Source organism: Merops nubicus, unplaced genomic scaffold, assembly GCF_000691845.1.
Source record: "Merops nubicus isolate BGI_N331 unplaced genomic scaffold, ASM69184v1 scaffold3597, whole genome shotgun sequence".
Lineage (NCBI taxonomy): Eukaryota > Metazoa > Chordata > Aves > Coraciiformes > Meropidae > Merops > Merops nubicus.
The window spans coordinates 51,107-64,937 of NW_008622137.1; the positions used below are offsets into that span (position 1 = coordinate 51,107).

The following is a 13,831-nucleotide window of genomic DNA, read 5'->3' on the forward strand; positions in this document are numbered from 1 at the left end:
GAAAATAAAAATTGTTTTCTTGTTACTGTCTGTAAACTCTATATGTTTTATTAGAAAAACTGAACAAATTATTCCTGAAAGCAACAGCTGGGATTTTAAAAAGTCAAATTCACTATTTGATTAAGAAATGGAAAAGATCCAAGCTGCATTTCTTCCAAAATGCAGCCAGTTCTCTCCATGACTTTAGTTTACCATTTCCCGTGTTGAAAGTAAAAGAAATTGCATTTAGTAAAAGGTAAGTCTAAAGAACACATTAAATTATTAGCCTGGAAGATCTAGGAAATCTAGCTAACATGCCAGTACTAAGAAAACAGCTTTTTCTTTGACCAACAAGAGAGAAAAACTCTTTTTCTCAAGAGAAAAAAGTAAAACCATGCAAAGCAAGTTAAAGACTAGAAGTATATATGAAAATTACCTAGTTCAGGCTTATCCAGCAAACTGATAAGAATTCGAAAAGGCTTTAAGTCTTGCATTAATGTACTTTCTTCTCCATGTCCATTAACTTGTAGTATTCCAACCATTGCCTATAGCGAGCAAAAGTGTATTCAGGAAAACAAAAACAAAACCAGAAAAGTTTCTGAAAGAAAGATGCAATAAAAGCTACATATAAAGGGAAAATTCTCAGTAGTGGAGGCCACTATTTAATCTCATTGCAGCTCATTCTCTCCGTGCTTAAGTATTGTCTCAACTTTACCTATGAGAATATCCCTCTAGAACAGAACTTGGTCACTTGTACATACTCAAAGTCAAAACAAAATACAATAAACAGGTATCACCGCAAATTTTCATACAAACCAAAGAGAAGACATGAAGCGTGATGAAGAAATTGTTTGAGAAGGTAAAGCATGTAGATATTAAAGGCTTAGTAGATATTAAGGGCTTAATAAATAATACGTCCATGTAGGATATACCCACCTATGTAGCAGCAAACTTTCTTGACCAAGTTGACTAGATAGCAATGAAACTTAAAAATAAATGGAAAAACTGAGTTTCTATACTGAAGGAGTTCAGGGAATGAGCTGCAGAATTAAAAAAAGCTCAGCAAAACTGCCACAGTATTTGTTTAGTTTTCTCTCTGTGGCTGGCTTTGCTGTCTGAGTTGAAACTAGTCTGTTTCTTTTACAGCTTCTAAAAAAGGAGGACGAAGAGAAAGCAGAGAGATAGGAAAGAAGGGAGGCAGGAATACAGCTTTGACCTTGCTATCTGCTATAAACCAAGCATTATCAGCCAGTATCCTGAAATAAAAATCTTCTGTACTTGAATATGCCTTTAGGTCAGAATTTCCAGTATATTGTATCAATGAATAAGATGGGTGTTGACTTGATAAAAAAAAAACACACAGACTGGCAGAAAGTAGCAATGCTTTTCAAGTTTTTGAAAAGGCAGCAAATGGTTTTAGAAGATACGGCCAATTTTTATTATGTAGAGCAAACCACTGATTTTAATGTCCATTAAAAATTTTAAAGCAAAACTCAAGTGAATTTTCACCTGTGACAGAAAATGGCCACTCTCCATTCTACTGTATTAGTCCCTGCTACCAAAAAAAAAAAAAATTTAAATAAATCATCAAATGGACCATATCAACTCTACACTTCTTTTAGTCTTTTCAGACAGAAAAGCTTTAGTAACACTGATTAAACTAGAAAGATGGAGAGATTTAAAAGGAAGACAACAACCTATTAACAAATGCCTAAATGTTGCTAAAGCTCACTACATTTTATATACAAGGTACATGCAAAACTGTACCTCATTCAGGCCTCTCTACACTTGGACAGTTTCTGAATAACCTGCCATAGTAGGCAGGAAAATGACAAGAGAAGGGTGAGAGTGTACCAATGAGGTCCTTGCTGCACAGGAATTCTAGAGTGTCTACCTCATCACTAGAACAGCAGAATCCATTACCCTTCAGATAAATCTGAAAGTGCGGGATATCAGCTTTAAGTTGTGATGAGCTAAATACTCTTGGATCACCTACTAACATTGGAATCCCCACCCTCATTCCCATACATAGCACCACAATTCTAAGTATCAAAACCCCCTGATCTTATCAATTTGTCTTAATGATAAAAACGTCTTCCTGATTTCAAGATCAGACCCACAGCATCTTGAAAGACATCTGTATACTTTAATTGCTGTGGGAGGAGTAAAATTCTTGAGGCCAGGTGACCTCAGCTCACTTGGCAAGGCTTTACACGTCAAATAGTATGACTGCCAATTTGATCAACTATTTGTGACTGCCAATGGACAGCAGAAAAGACATTCCCCTTGCCTAGAGGGAGGGGGAAGACCCTTCTTACTCAGATATTCTGAGTACTAACTGATAAAATTTTCCCAGTCCCTAAGACAAAGGAGTTTCAATATCTAGAGAAGTAGAATAGAATCCTCCAATTCCATTTTATGAAAGAACAGGCTGCAGTGTGCTGGGCTCATGATCAAATATCTTCCATATATGCTACATTCATCATGGAAGAGGAGAGAGAGATAAATCTAGTATTATACTGTTATTCTAAAGAAACACATTATCCCATGTCTTCATTGTTTCACTGGGAAGAGTAGGACATAGTATCACAAAGAGAAAATTCATGGTTACCTTGAAATGGCATGTCAAAAGATAAAGATACAGCAATTTTGACCAGCATACATCTACAAAGATACAAGTCCCAATAAAACAACATACAGCTACCTGGACTAACATCTCCTTAGAGAAGGTGTTGAAATAGTAAGTGGCATGCTCCTCAGGATTGCTGTGCCTTGTACTTCTGGGTCCTATAAGGCCACCATTGTTATCAAAACCTTCAAGCAAACAAAAGACAAGGCAAATAAGTATTCCTTTCTTACCAGAGTATTTTGCCAATTTCTTGAAACTAGAAATCAACACACTAGCACTGATAACTTACCAAGATGAAGTCCAAATAATGTTGGCAAGAGAAAGATGAGTTTATAGAGTTTAATACAGGTAACTAAGTGATACTTCCAAGCAAGCAGTTTGCACGCAAATTACAAACTTTAGTCTTAAGCAACATTATTCAAATTGCTTCTTGTACAAAAGAAACTACTGTTTACAAACACTGCACAAACCACACAGTCCTAGAGTATCTTCAAAAAAACCTGTCCCACAAAAATATTTCAATATTATTATATGAATACAAAATTTAGTATTTTAAGTATAAAAAGATGATCACCAAAACACACTAACATGAGTAAGGCACTTAGAGAGATACCTGTCATATTACGCAAAATCAGTTTTTCTATTCAAAATTACATGAAGGAGAGAAACCTTTGGTTTTTGTAAGTTTGTATTTTGTCTTTTACAAAGCAAAATTTTTATTCTATCAAAAAACAGGCTTAAGAAAAAAAAAAAAAAAAAACACAACAAAGAAGTCAGTCAGGATATCACCTCACTCCACAGAAGTGTTTTTCACAGTTTTTGTCCTGAAGTGACAAAAATTGAAGGAAAGCCTGAGAAGATGCATAGCCTTCAGCAGCAACTTAAAACAACCACTGTTACCCACGGTTAAACTAACCTGGATTTAAAGAGATGTTATGTGATTTTTATGCCTAAAGAATGTTAATAGACCACTCCGAGCCACAAAACAATAGGATGGAATAACTAACACTGGAATTAAATAATGTCACATGACTTCAGGCTTCAGAGAGTCTTCCAGCATAGCTGATCCTCCTTCCCCAATGTGTTATATTAGGAGTAGAGCACCATGATAACGTAAAAGCAGCACGATGTCAAAAGAAAAACAAACAAAAAGCTATATTTCCACATCTGTCCAAATATATAGCAAATGGAGGCACCAGCTGTTCACAAAACAGGACCAGGAACGGTCACTATAAAACTATCTTCTGAAGCTATATTATCTTTCAGTGGAGACTGTGCTCATGAAACAGCTGTAAAGGAAGGTTCCACAACCAAAACCACAGAATGATATTTTAAATATACAAACCAGCTTTTTCAAGGACAGTAAAAAGACATATTTAATCCATTGATTTTAGATGAAACATCAATGCGGTGTTTAATGTGGAAATTATTTTTTCCCTAAACTGGAAAATGTAAGTATGTGAGCATGACAGTACATTTCACTGTCTTTCCTTAAAATAGAAGTAATTTGCAAGTCAGTGTCTTCAGAAATGATTAACTGAAGAAGCCAGGATTTCTTCATATATATCTTTGAAATCCCTGCAACTTCCACTGTAACAAACCCAACCTCCTCATGCAAAACATTGCTGCTGACCTCATCCCCCGCTTTGTTTACTTTGGCTTGCTGGCGAGCTGGAAGGTCAAACCAAAAAGGTGACCACAGACCATAAGACAGTCTTCACCTCAAGTAGACAAACCCCTTTATGTGTTTCCATCCAGCTTACAGTTTCTGTGGCAACCTTAGGAACTCCCATGTCAGAAACCCTGATTTCTCTCAAAGTGGGATAAAAGTGGTTTCAAAGAGTAAAATGCCAGCTTCATGTGACCACATTCACACTTTATTTCCTTAAAGTATCAGCAGTTAGAGTAAATATTTCTTAAGATATTCCAATGTCTAGTTTTCTAAATATTCCCTAAATAGTTAAAGTCTTCTAAATAGCTAATATTCTCTGCTACCCTCTTCTGATTACACACCGGTTTCACATAAAAAAAATCCTAAGTGTACTGTACTGATATTCTGCCATTTGGTAGAAGTATGTGCCCCGTTGTTATTTTTACCCCAGAAGGGGGTTAAAAAATGTTCTAGGTACATGGAGAACATCAGTGACTGGTGATTTGTTAATTCAACCACGCAAATATCTAATGAAGCTTAAAGTTTGCAAACTCAAGCCTCCATCAATATAATATCAACATTTTTCAAAATCTTTTTTATTTCCATCCCTTCTGTACTGTTGCGTTTCAACTGCCATTTACATACTATAATGCCTGTTCTGTTTTTTTCATGTTATGTTTCTAGGAAGACAACAGTTGCCTTTCAGTGTCCATTTACACAGGCCTAGTGCACCAGGCTCTACACCTGAATTGCTGCTACAGGAAAATGTACCAATAATTTATATAAGAGGAAAGGGCTCCAGCATGACATTCTTCACCTTTTATGTCCACAAAGAGAGATAATGCCTTTCTTCCTTATGATACAAATTGAGTGTTTCATTTTTTCCAAGAATCTTTCTCCACAATATGGCAAAATCCTGCTAAGGAACGTACGATCCTCCCTCCACTTTTAGTGGATGATGAAATGAAATACAAACCTACCTAGAAGCCAGGCATAAAGCCTGCGGTTGAGCGACATATCCCTGCGCAGAACTACATGAAGGGCTGCTGACAAAATTCTGATCATGTCCGGACGTGTTGCCTGAAGAAGTTAGAAACACAATTAAATTTAACTAGAAAAGTAACACTTCCTCTGTGCTAGCAGCTTAATGTGCACCAAAATGTAGTTAATTTCATGGTTTGACATTTCTGAATTCAGAATAGTACAAGAAAACATAACCTTGCTCTTAAGAAACAAAAGTATGATGACTATTTGAAATAGGCACTTTGCAATAATATGCACCTTTTATGAATAGCAAAATGCTTGATACCATTAACAGCTCATTCTTACTACAAGACATTTCATTTTGTTTCTTAGGCAAAAGCCTTGGAAGCAAATTCAACTAAAATCCAGTGTAACAAACAAACAAAAAAATCACTGGAGAATTTAAAATACCTGTCCATCTTTTACTACTTTAAATGTTTGTGTAAGTTTTAATATTAAAAATAATGCTGTATTGATAATTTCACCATTCTAGCACCTAAACAAAAACAATTCAAATGTTCCTATAGTTACTAATAAATGTTAACAAACCAAGCAATAACACAGTTCTTTTCACAGGAAATTGCAGGTTTTTCATCATTTCTAACAAGGTGAAAATCAACCTTGCAAAAGTTTTCAAAACAACTTCCAAAAAGTTGCAAGTGAGTAGAATATATCATAGATTATTTAAAAACAGGAAGTGATTAACAGTAAATGCATTTAAAAAATAATTACTTAGAAGTTGTAAGGTCTATCTACCACTACTGCTAGGGCTAACTACTCACCCCAAACTAACAATCATTTTCAATTCTGTAGTGTTCTAAATCAGTTATGCTAAGAGGATTAACTTCTGCTGCTTTTGAACTCTGAGAAATGGAAATTTGCACATGAACAGATAATTTGTTTCGTCATCAAATTTGAGAAAATTAAAAGCTTCTGCATGGACTAAACAGCATAATTTATATTGGGTTTGCATATACAGCAAGTCAAAGTTAGCTTCAAAGTTAACACATCAAGTTAAAAAGCAGAAGGGCAGAGACCACAATGTAAGAACAGCCAAAACTAGCAGAGGAACTCTTAAAAATTATTCTTGTTCAAGCTTGGAGGAAATCATCAGTAAAGACCAACTAAATACTGCTACTGACTAGAGAAGTGGAGTACATTTAGGAGTCTGACAATTCTTTTATGATAATAACCTACCTGGCTCATGTGGAAAGGAAAACAAAAAAGGATAAGGTCCAACGTGCTCCTCTGTACTAAAACACTGGTGTCTTGCACTGATGTGCTTACTGCTTCCACCTGAAGTAATGGCAGACCCCCCCAAAATAGTTATTTACTGTAATATTTTAAGAAGGTAGATGTTAGAGAACACTTACAAAATAACATCTGTTTGTAAATAGTGATATGCATGAAATGAAGTTATTTTAAAATCTTGAAAAATGAAACAAGAAAAAAAAACAACAGAAAAATAGAGTTTCACCATAGAGGAAACATAATCGGCATAGATTCCCTGAATTACACATAAAAGCAAAAGCTTAATGTTTGTACTACCAATTAATATGTTAAGTTTAAAGGACAAAATAATACTCTACGTATTTAAAAAAAAAATTGCAACAAAACTCAACCACTTTTAACTGAAGTGTGTCATGACTGGAAACCTAAGCAGTTCTGAAACGTTAACTCAGCCTTGCAACACTTTTATTATGCACAAACCCAGTAGTTTGACTGGCACTATTATAAAAAAAAGTGCATTTCTATCTGTTCAAAAGACAGAGAAGACATCTAAACCCCCAGAAGTATAACACCAAAGTCTCCACCCTCCCAACAAAACATTACCATTAATTCTATGTCACTGCCGATTATGTAGAGCTGATCCTCCATGGAAAGCTTCCTGTTGAGGTGGGAGAGGACGTAGGTGATGCCCGGCAAGCGGACGGCGGGGCTAGTGAGGAGGCTGCCCCAGAGGGCGCTGTAGAACGCCGACTGCTCCACGGCCGAGGCAACCTTCTCCAGCAGCGTGTTCGTTCTGCAGCGACACCGAGCCAGCTGACCTAGGGAATCTATCGCAGCCCTTGCCCCTGCCCCCACTTCTAATAAAAAAAATTATTATAGGAAGGTCAAAACTTTCTCCTGAGAGGCCAAGAAGCCACAATTATACACTGAACCTTATAAAGCAGTCTGAACATAGTGATCCAACTAAGAAGCCTGTGGGACAAGCCAGCTTGCAAAATGCTTCTGCCTGCCCACAGCTTCTCCTTATATTCAAAGAGTCAAATAACTTCCTCATTTGATACTATAAACCAAGTGGTGCTACAGACTGAGGTTTCAGAGAGACAGCAGGAAAGCACAGCTACTGATGGCTTTTGCCCTCTCCTTGCTTGCACTGAGCACTTCTGGCAATAACAGGGCATAAAGATATGACAATCCTTTGAGCACAAGCAATCCCTTCTGCTGTCCTCATTTCTTCCCACTCATGTGGTAGCAACTCTATAACCTATGGCAGGCCCCAGGAAGGAAGCTGAGTAGCCCTTTTTCACTGCTGTAGTGATTGCTCTTCACACACAAGCCGTGAACATTCTAGATTCTGAAGTTGGAAATATAAAGAATATATAAGTGTGTGAACAATTCCAATAACTCAAAGCTATGGAGTATAATCATCCTTTAATATGTCAAGATTCCATTCCAGCACCTCAGACTCCACAGCCAAGGTAAAGCAGACAGAGCCCAGGCTTGCAGGGCAAGAAACACTATTATGTCTCATGCCACTCCGCTGGAAAGAGCAATAACCAGTAAACACAGGTGGATTACTGTTGTCTTTTACATGGGTGGTTTGATGACAATTTAGATACCATAACAAGTAAATTTTAATGATAGAAGCTTTGCTCGTTATCTCAAATTCAGTTAAGGTATGTATTTTAGACCATGAATATGGCAATACTACCTTAGAGAAAATCCATGGAAAAGAAACAAGAAGCATACTTCTACCATATTACGCATATCAATCAATAACAAGAATCACAGAATCATTTAGGTGGGGAGAAAAACCTTAAGAATGTTCTGTCAAACCACTAACCCAGCACTGAAAAGTCCACCACTAAATCATGCCCCTAAGCAAAACATCTACATGTATTTTCATTACCTCCAGGGATGATGACTCAACCATTTTCCTGGGCAGCCTACTGCAGTGCTTTACAATGCTTCCAGTGAAGTCATTTTTCCTAACATCTAATCTAGACCTGCCTTGGCGCAACTTGACGCCACTTCCTCCTTGTCATATCACTTGTTACTTGGGAGAAGAGAACAACATACAAGACTAAGTCTACTTAATGTCAATTTCCTTTCAATAACAGGAACAACTAATAGTTCATTTTTCATAATTAAAGTTAAGAATTTTCTATCATACCATGCCATTGCAATCAATATGACTGGATGAAACTAAATACCACCTATCTTAAAAAAAAATCTACATTCAAGTATTTAATGAAAAGTTGCACCAAAAAAAAACCCAACCCCCAGTCAAGCATATTACCTTATTAACATATCTATCCTTACCTTTCATAATACTCTGAACCTTCCTCTAACCCAGGCAGAATCCCAGTTAATAGTCCTTGCAGTCCTGGTTTCAATGTCTTCCCCAAAGGGAGGTAATAAATCTCATACAGACTCAATAACGTTGGCTTGACAGACATAGCAGCATTGGCAAGCAGTGGAAATAGCCCAGAACTGTGAAAAAGAAAATGTATCTTTTTTCAGGAAGCTTCTCACGTAAGAAAAGTTCATTTTTATCTTAAGACTGTTACAAGTACATCCAGTGAAGATAGAAGTATCAGGATTTTATATTGGAATTTTGCACAGGCGTAGACCATCTCACAATATTATTGCCTTCCAGGCTGACAGACTGATTGGTATGTCAAGATTAATATTATAAGCTTTATTAGTATTGTGATAGCGAGCACTGAAGGCCCAGAGATGATTGTAATTTTCACCAATAAAATAAATATGATAAACCAGAAGCATCTCTGCAAGACAAAAATGTTAATTTTGCCTATGCTGAATTACACCACAATAGAAAACATTTAAAAATACATTATCTTTGCACTTATTAAGAAAAAAAAAGATAAGAACATCTGAGGAAATTTATAGAAATACTTTTCTGTAAGTAAAAAATATAATGACGCTTTACTTCAAGCAACCTAAAGATAAATTTAAAAACTTTTATACTGTTAAGTAGAAATGAAGTATATATTTACTTCAGAAATTCAGTCTGAAAACAGATTCTTAAACTTAACAATTAACCTACTGTTCATGGTGCAGCTTTTAAAGAATCAAAAACATCGGGAGTATGTTTCAATTTTATTATCAATATAAGTGTAAGTTCATAAAAGTTACAAATGCGATCAGCTAAGAAGTTACCAACACCCTAAAAACATTTTTGTTGCTGCTACTAAATAACAAATTATAACAAACAGTACCAATAATCAAAGGCATGTGAACACAACTGCAATTTCCAATATTACTGAGGACTCGGGTCAGAAAGCCCCTGACACATGAAAAAGAAAATTAAACAATAGTAAAAAAGGTAAGTTTGAGATAAGGGTCTTGAAACAGACACCTACAAATCTATAATTTTTTTAAAAAATAAATTTTTGTGGATAAAATGTTACATTGTGGATTTTTGTGGATACCTGTTCCCTGTCATACGGGGCGGAGGGAGGAATCATTCCAAAGTACAAAAAGATTTCTAAAAATTGTTTTTGCCTTTCTCTGTCTAGAAGAACTCCTGTTTCACCATTGCCAATAGGTTTCTTTTTTTTCCTGCATAAAATATCTTTTACTTCAATAAACAGCACACTATCCCACAGTCTGTCTTTGTAAGGCTACTACTCATCCTTCAAGATTTGATGTTCAGACACTGTCATTCTGCTTTCATGGAAAATACTGGGATCTTTGATAATGCCTCGCTGTGAATGTCAGTCTCCTCCCAAGCAACAGTAACAATGGCTTTTAGTTAAATTACACAAGGTAGCATTTTCCACTCTCCTAGAACTTATTGTTAACAAGATACTGCAGCTACTGAACCACCAGATATGCAAAATCCACAAGCTATGAGTTTTTAAAAACGTGTGGAAACACAGGACTGAGACACTTTCCTCTGCTCCCTCACCAGATGTAACTATACATAAACATCTTGACAATGCAAGACAGAATAGCAGATGTTAAGACATACAATTTAGTTCCAACCATTAACACACATCTTAGCTACCTAAACAGAATTCTATTTTATTCCATTATTTCCTCAAACTAATGAAAATTTAATCTCCAGTGACAGCTAAAGATGAAGAACCATGCATGACTCTGTGTATACACATAAGCACACATCCCATTTTGCATTATACAATAAATAGCTTAATATCTTGTCTGCCCCACCCAACCAAATACCTAATAGATGTTTAGGGATCAGTATATTTTCACTACACTTACTTTTCAAGGTTATCCTTCTTTTTTCATTAGCATCAGTTCCAGAGACTAACAGTGAGAAACATTTTGTATTGGCTCCCCATTCTGACAAAATAGGTGATCTTTCTGGTCTTTTGATTTGATTGATTGGAAGAGAAAGTTTCTTGCAATAAACTACACACAAATTATTTTCCAATACCACTTAAATTACATGACAAAAATGTAATGTGAACACATTGAAAGAAGTGTTAACACACAAGCACCAGTAACATGAGGGAAAGAAACTGACTGATCATTGCTTCATAACAAAGCAAAGTTAATGTAAAATGCAGGATACCAAAAGCATCTCAACTATGCTTAAACTATTCACTGTTTCATTGTTTGAACTGTTGTACCTGTAGAGGAAAAGATCTTTGGCCAGACGCTTGGGTCCTATGATTTTGAAGATGATCTCATAAGTTTCAAGTGCCTTCCGATGAACCCCTCCCGGCAGAGCTGGGTGCAGACATTGTGCCAAGCGTTTGCCTATGGTCAGCTTTTTGGGTACTACCTGGTACTTTGCATTGTTCTGTAGTACCTGATAAATCAACACAGTAAGAAACAGCACAGAACAAGTTAAACATGAAATGTGCATTTTAGAAATCAGTTCCATAACGTGGACAGTAGGTCACAACACACACCTACAACACAAGAAAAAAACCCCACAACTCTTAAGATGTACCATGGAGCTTTTCCTTTGCAATGCCTTTCACTTGTACACTTGCTGTTGATAGAATTACCAAGGCATTTAAAACTTCATTTGCAATGGACTCCTTACTCAGAGCTTATACATTTGTTTTTTTTACTCACCCTTTTCAGGACAAAAATTAACTTTTTAAAATCAACGTCCCGTAGCTCACGGAGGACTATTAAACTGTGGGTGGTGAGTCTGAGATGACTTTAAGAGCATGTCAATAAAACAAAACTTTACTACTGCCTGAAACTATAAAATCACTTCAGGATCAGAACATAGAGTTGCATTTATGTCTTTAGATTTTTCTTTCCCAGTATCATAGCCTTCACTTAGTATACATGTGGAGCAAGAACTGTTACAATCAAAGAAACTAAAGAAACAGGGGTTTATACAAAGAATATATGGCATTGGAATTGCCAACTGTACTGTCATTCTGGATTTTCCACAAAGTTTGAAGAGTAGAATTTTAATGCTTCAGACCTGCAATTTTCTATGCCAAATTTTGCAAAGCTTCATGTTGATAAAATGTGTATGTGCAAAGGGAACTCTCTGACCATGACTGGAGATCCCAAGAAACACACAGTACTGATTAGAACAAGATTTTTTATGGATATTAGGATCTGTATTAATTTGTAAACTACTAAAAATCATGACATTACACATTCAACTTCTTAACTGCTAAAACAAACCAGAACAATACCATTGTCTGGTCAATGACTAAAAATATTGCTGATACTTCCTGGTTACTACTTTCCACACTATTTCAATAACATAGAATGACATTAGAAGCAAATGCTAATAAAAAAGATGTCGCACTTATTTCCTCTAGAAATGTAAATAAGTTTTCCCTTTACTTACAATTACAAAGGCTTCATCTGTAAGACTTAGAAAGGCATTTGTTTGCTCATTGGACACACCCAACACTTGGCTCACACTGCTAAAATATTTGCAAGAATATTTGACTGCTAAAACCTTGCACTTCTGTTTACACCAGTACTCTTTGTCAGTTCTTGAATCTCTTCCAAGAGAACCTGCCAGGCATACCTTGTTTAGCTTTCCAAGTGCTGATATTAAATCTGCCCATTCACTGGAATATTCAAAGTTCTTCAGTGCTTTGTCAACAGCTGCTACATAGTTTCTGTACTTGGAATCAGTCAGTAGCTCCAGCTCCTCCGTGTTCATCCTCCTACGGTGTCCTCACTAGAGACCAGCTTGCAATTCATGTACAGACATTACCTGTTCAAAATAAAAAATAAAACCCCCTGAAACCATTGTTTCCAAAGATAAATTATTAAACCAATTTTGTATAAAGAGCACTACATTTTCCTCAAAGACATTTTAAAATATCAATCTGAAATCACTTTATAGCAAATCCTGAACAAAAGCTAACATATTACATGCAAATATTTGACATCTGTCCAAGAGCACATTTGTAATCCAGGCCTGTTAAAAAACAAACAAAACCACACACACACAAAACCCCCAAAGAAATAAACAAACAAACAAAAAAACCACACACAAAACCCCACCCACAAAGAGACCCTCACAAAACCAAAAAAAATGTAGAAAATTAATGCCCTCCCCCTCCCAAAAAGCAGTTTTTTCTAAACAACACAACAAAGGGATTTTTTGTTTTCTTTTTTCCCTCCTCTAGGTCCATCACCATAAAAATCCACCTTTCCACAAATTAGTTCTTCTGAAAACAGAAGACACCAATCTTTCTGTGTCACTTTCTGGCAGAAGACAAGGATGAAGGACACATACAATAGTCACAAAATAATACTTCCATGTATCAACACTTCCTTTCCTGTGACCTGGTATTCTAATCTAGCAACGCAACTGCACTTTGTTTTTATATTATTACCATATGCACACAACAAAAGTATATGTTTACTAGTCTTCTGTCATCAGAGGCTTTTGCAATTCGCTCTCTCTATTTCCATCACACGGTAGTCTACACCAAGTAATTAAGATATTCAAGTTCCAGAAACACCACCTCATACTTTAATAGGCCATATGTTATTTATTTAATGGAATTCAATCACTATTAAAAATAAATATGCTTTTAAAGCTACTTTAACCCAAACCAATTATAAATCATGATGAGAAGTCCTATTGTAGCCTGCCTGCGAGCAAATTGGCTTTTTTGCCCCTTCTAATTCGGGGTCTTTTGGGAGTTCTCTCTGATGGCTTCAGAAGAGACTTCACACTCAGCAGATGCTGCTCTCTTCTGTCTGGATTAAAGGAAAATAGGAAGAAAACTGTGTGCAGAAGCACAGACTGAAGCACAGTAGACTAAAAAACCCCAAACCAACCATGGGAACAGGTATAAAGAAGCTGTACCCAGACTGTCTACCAGGTA

General features: G+C 36.2%; 1 protein-coding gene across 2 annotated transcripts in view; it reads right to left on the reverse strand.

The window, feature by feature from the left end:
- The window catches only part of DOPEY1 (dopey family member 1), a 53,734-nt gene extending 41,031 nt beyond the window's left edge, over positions 1 to 12,703 (reverse strand). The window contains exons 1-8 of one of the 2 annotated variants that reach the window (XM_008944666.1): positions 12,514 to 12,703; positions 11,132 to 11,313; positions 8,832 to 9,002; positions 7,116 to 7,305; positions 6,480 to 6,578; positions 5,240 to 5,339; positions 2,684 to 2,766; positions 416 to 524 (exon numbers count right to left, since the gene is read on the reverse strand). In XM_008944666.1, the coding sequence (XP_008942914.1) occupies positions 416 to 524; positions 2,684 to 2,766; positions 5,240 to 5,339; positions 6,480 to 6,578; positions 7,116 to 7,305; positions 8,832 to 9,002; positions 11,132 to 11,313; positions 12,514 to 12,651 (1,072 nt within the window). In that variant the 5' untranslated portion in view covers positions 12,652 to 12,703. Of the gene's footprint in view, positions 1 to 415; positions 525 to 2,683; positions 2,794 to 5,239; positions 5,340 to 6,479; positions 6,579 to 7,115; positions 7,306 to 8,831; positions 9,003 to 11,131; positions 11,314 to 12,513 lie in introns of both variants that reach the window. The other variant, XM_008944667.1, reaches the window with a different exon arrangement.
- Positions 12,704 to 13,831: the final 1,128 nt, after the last annotated feature.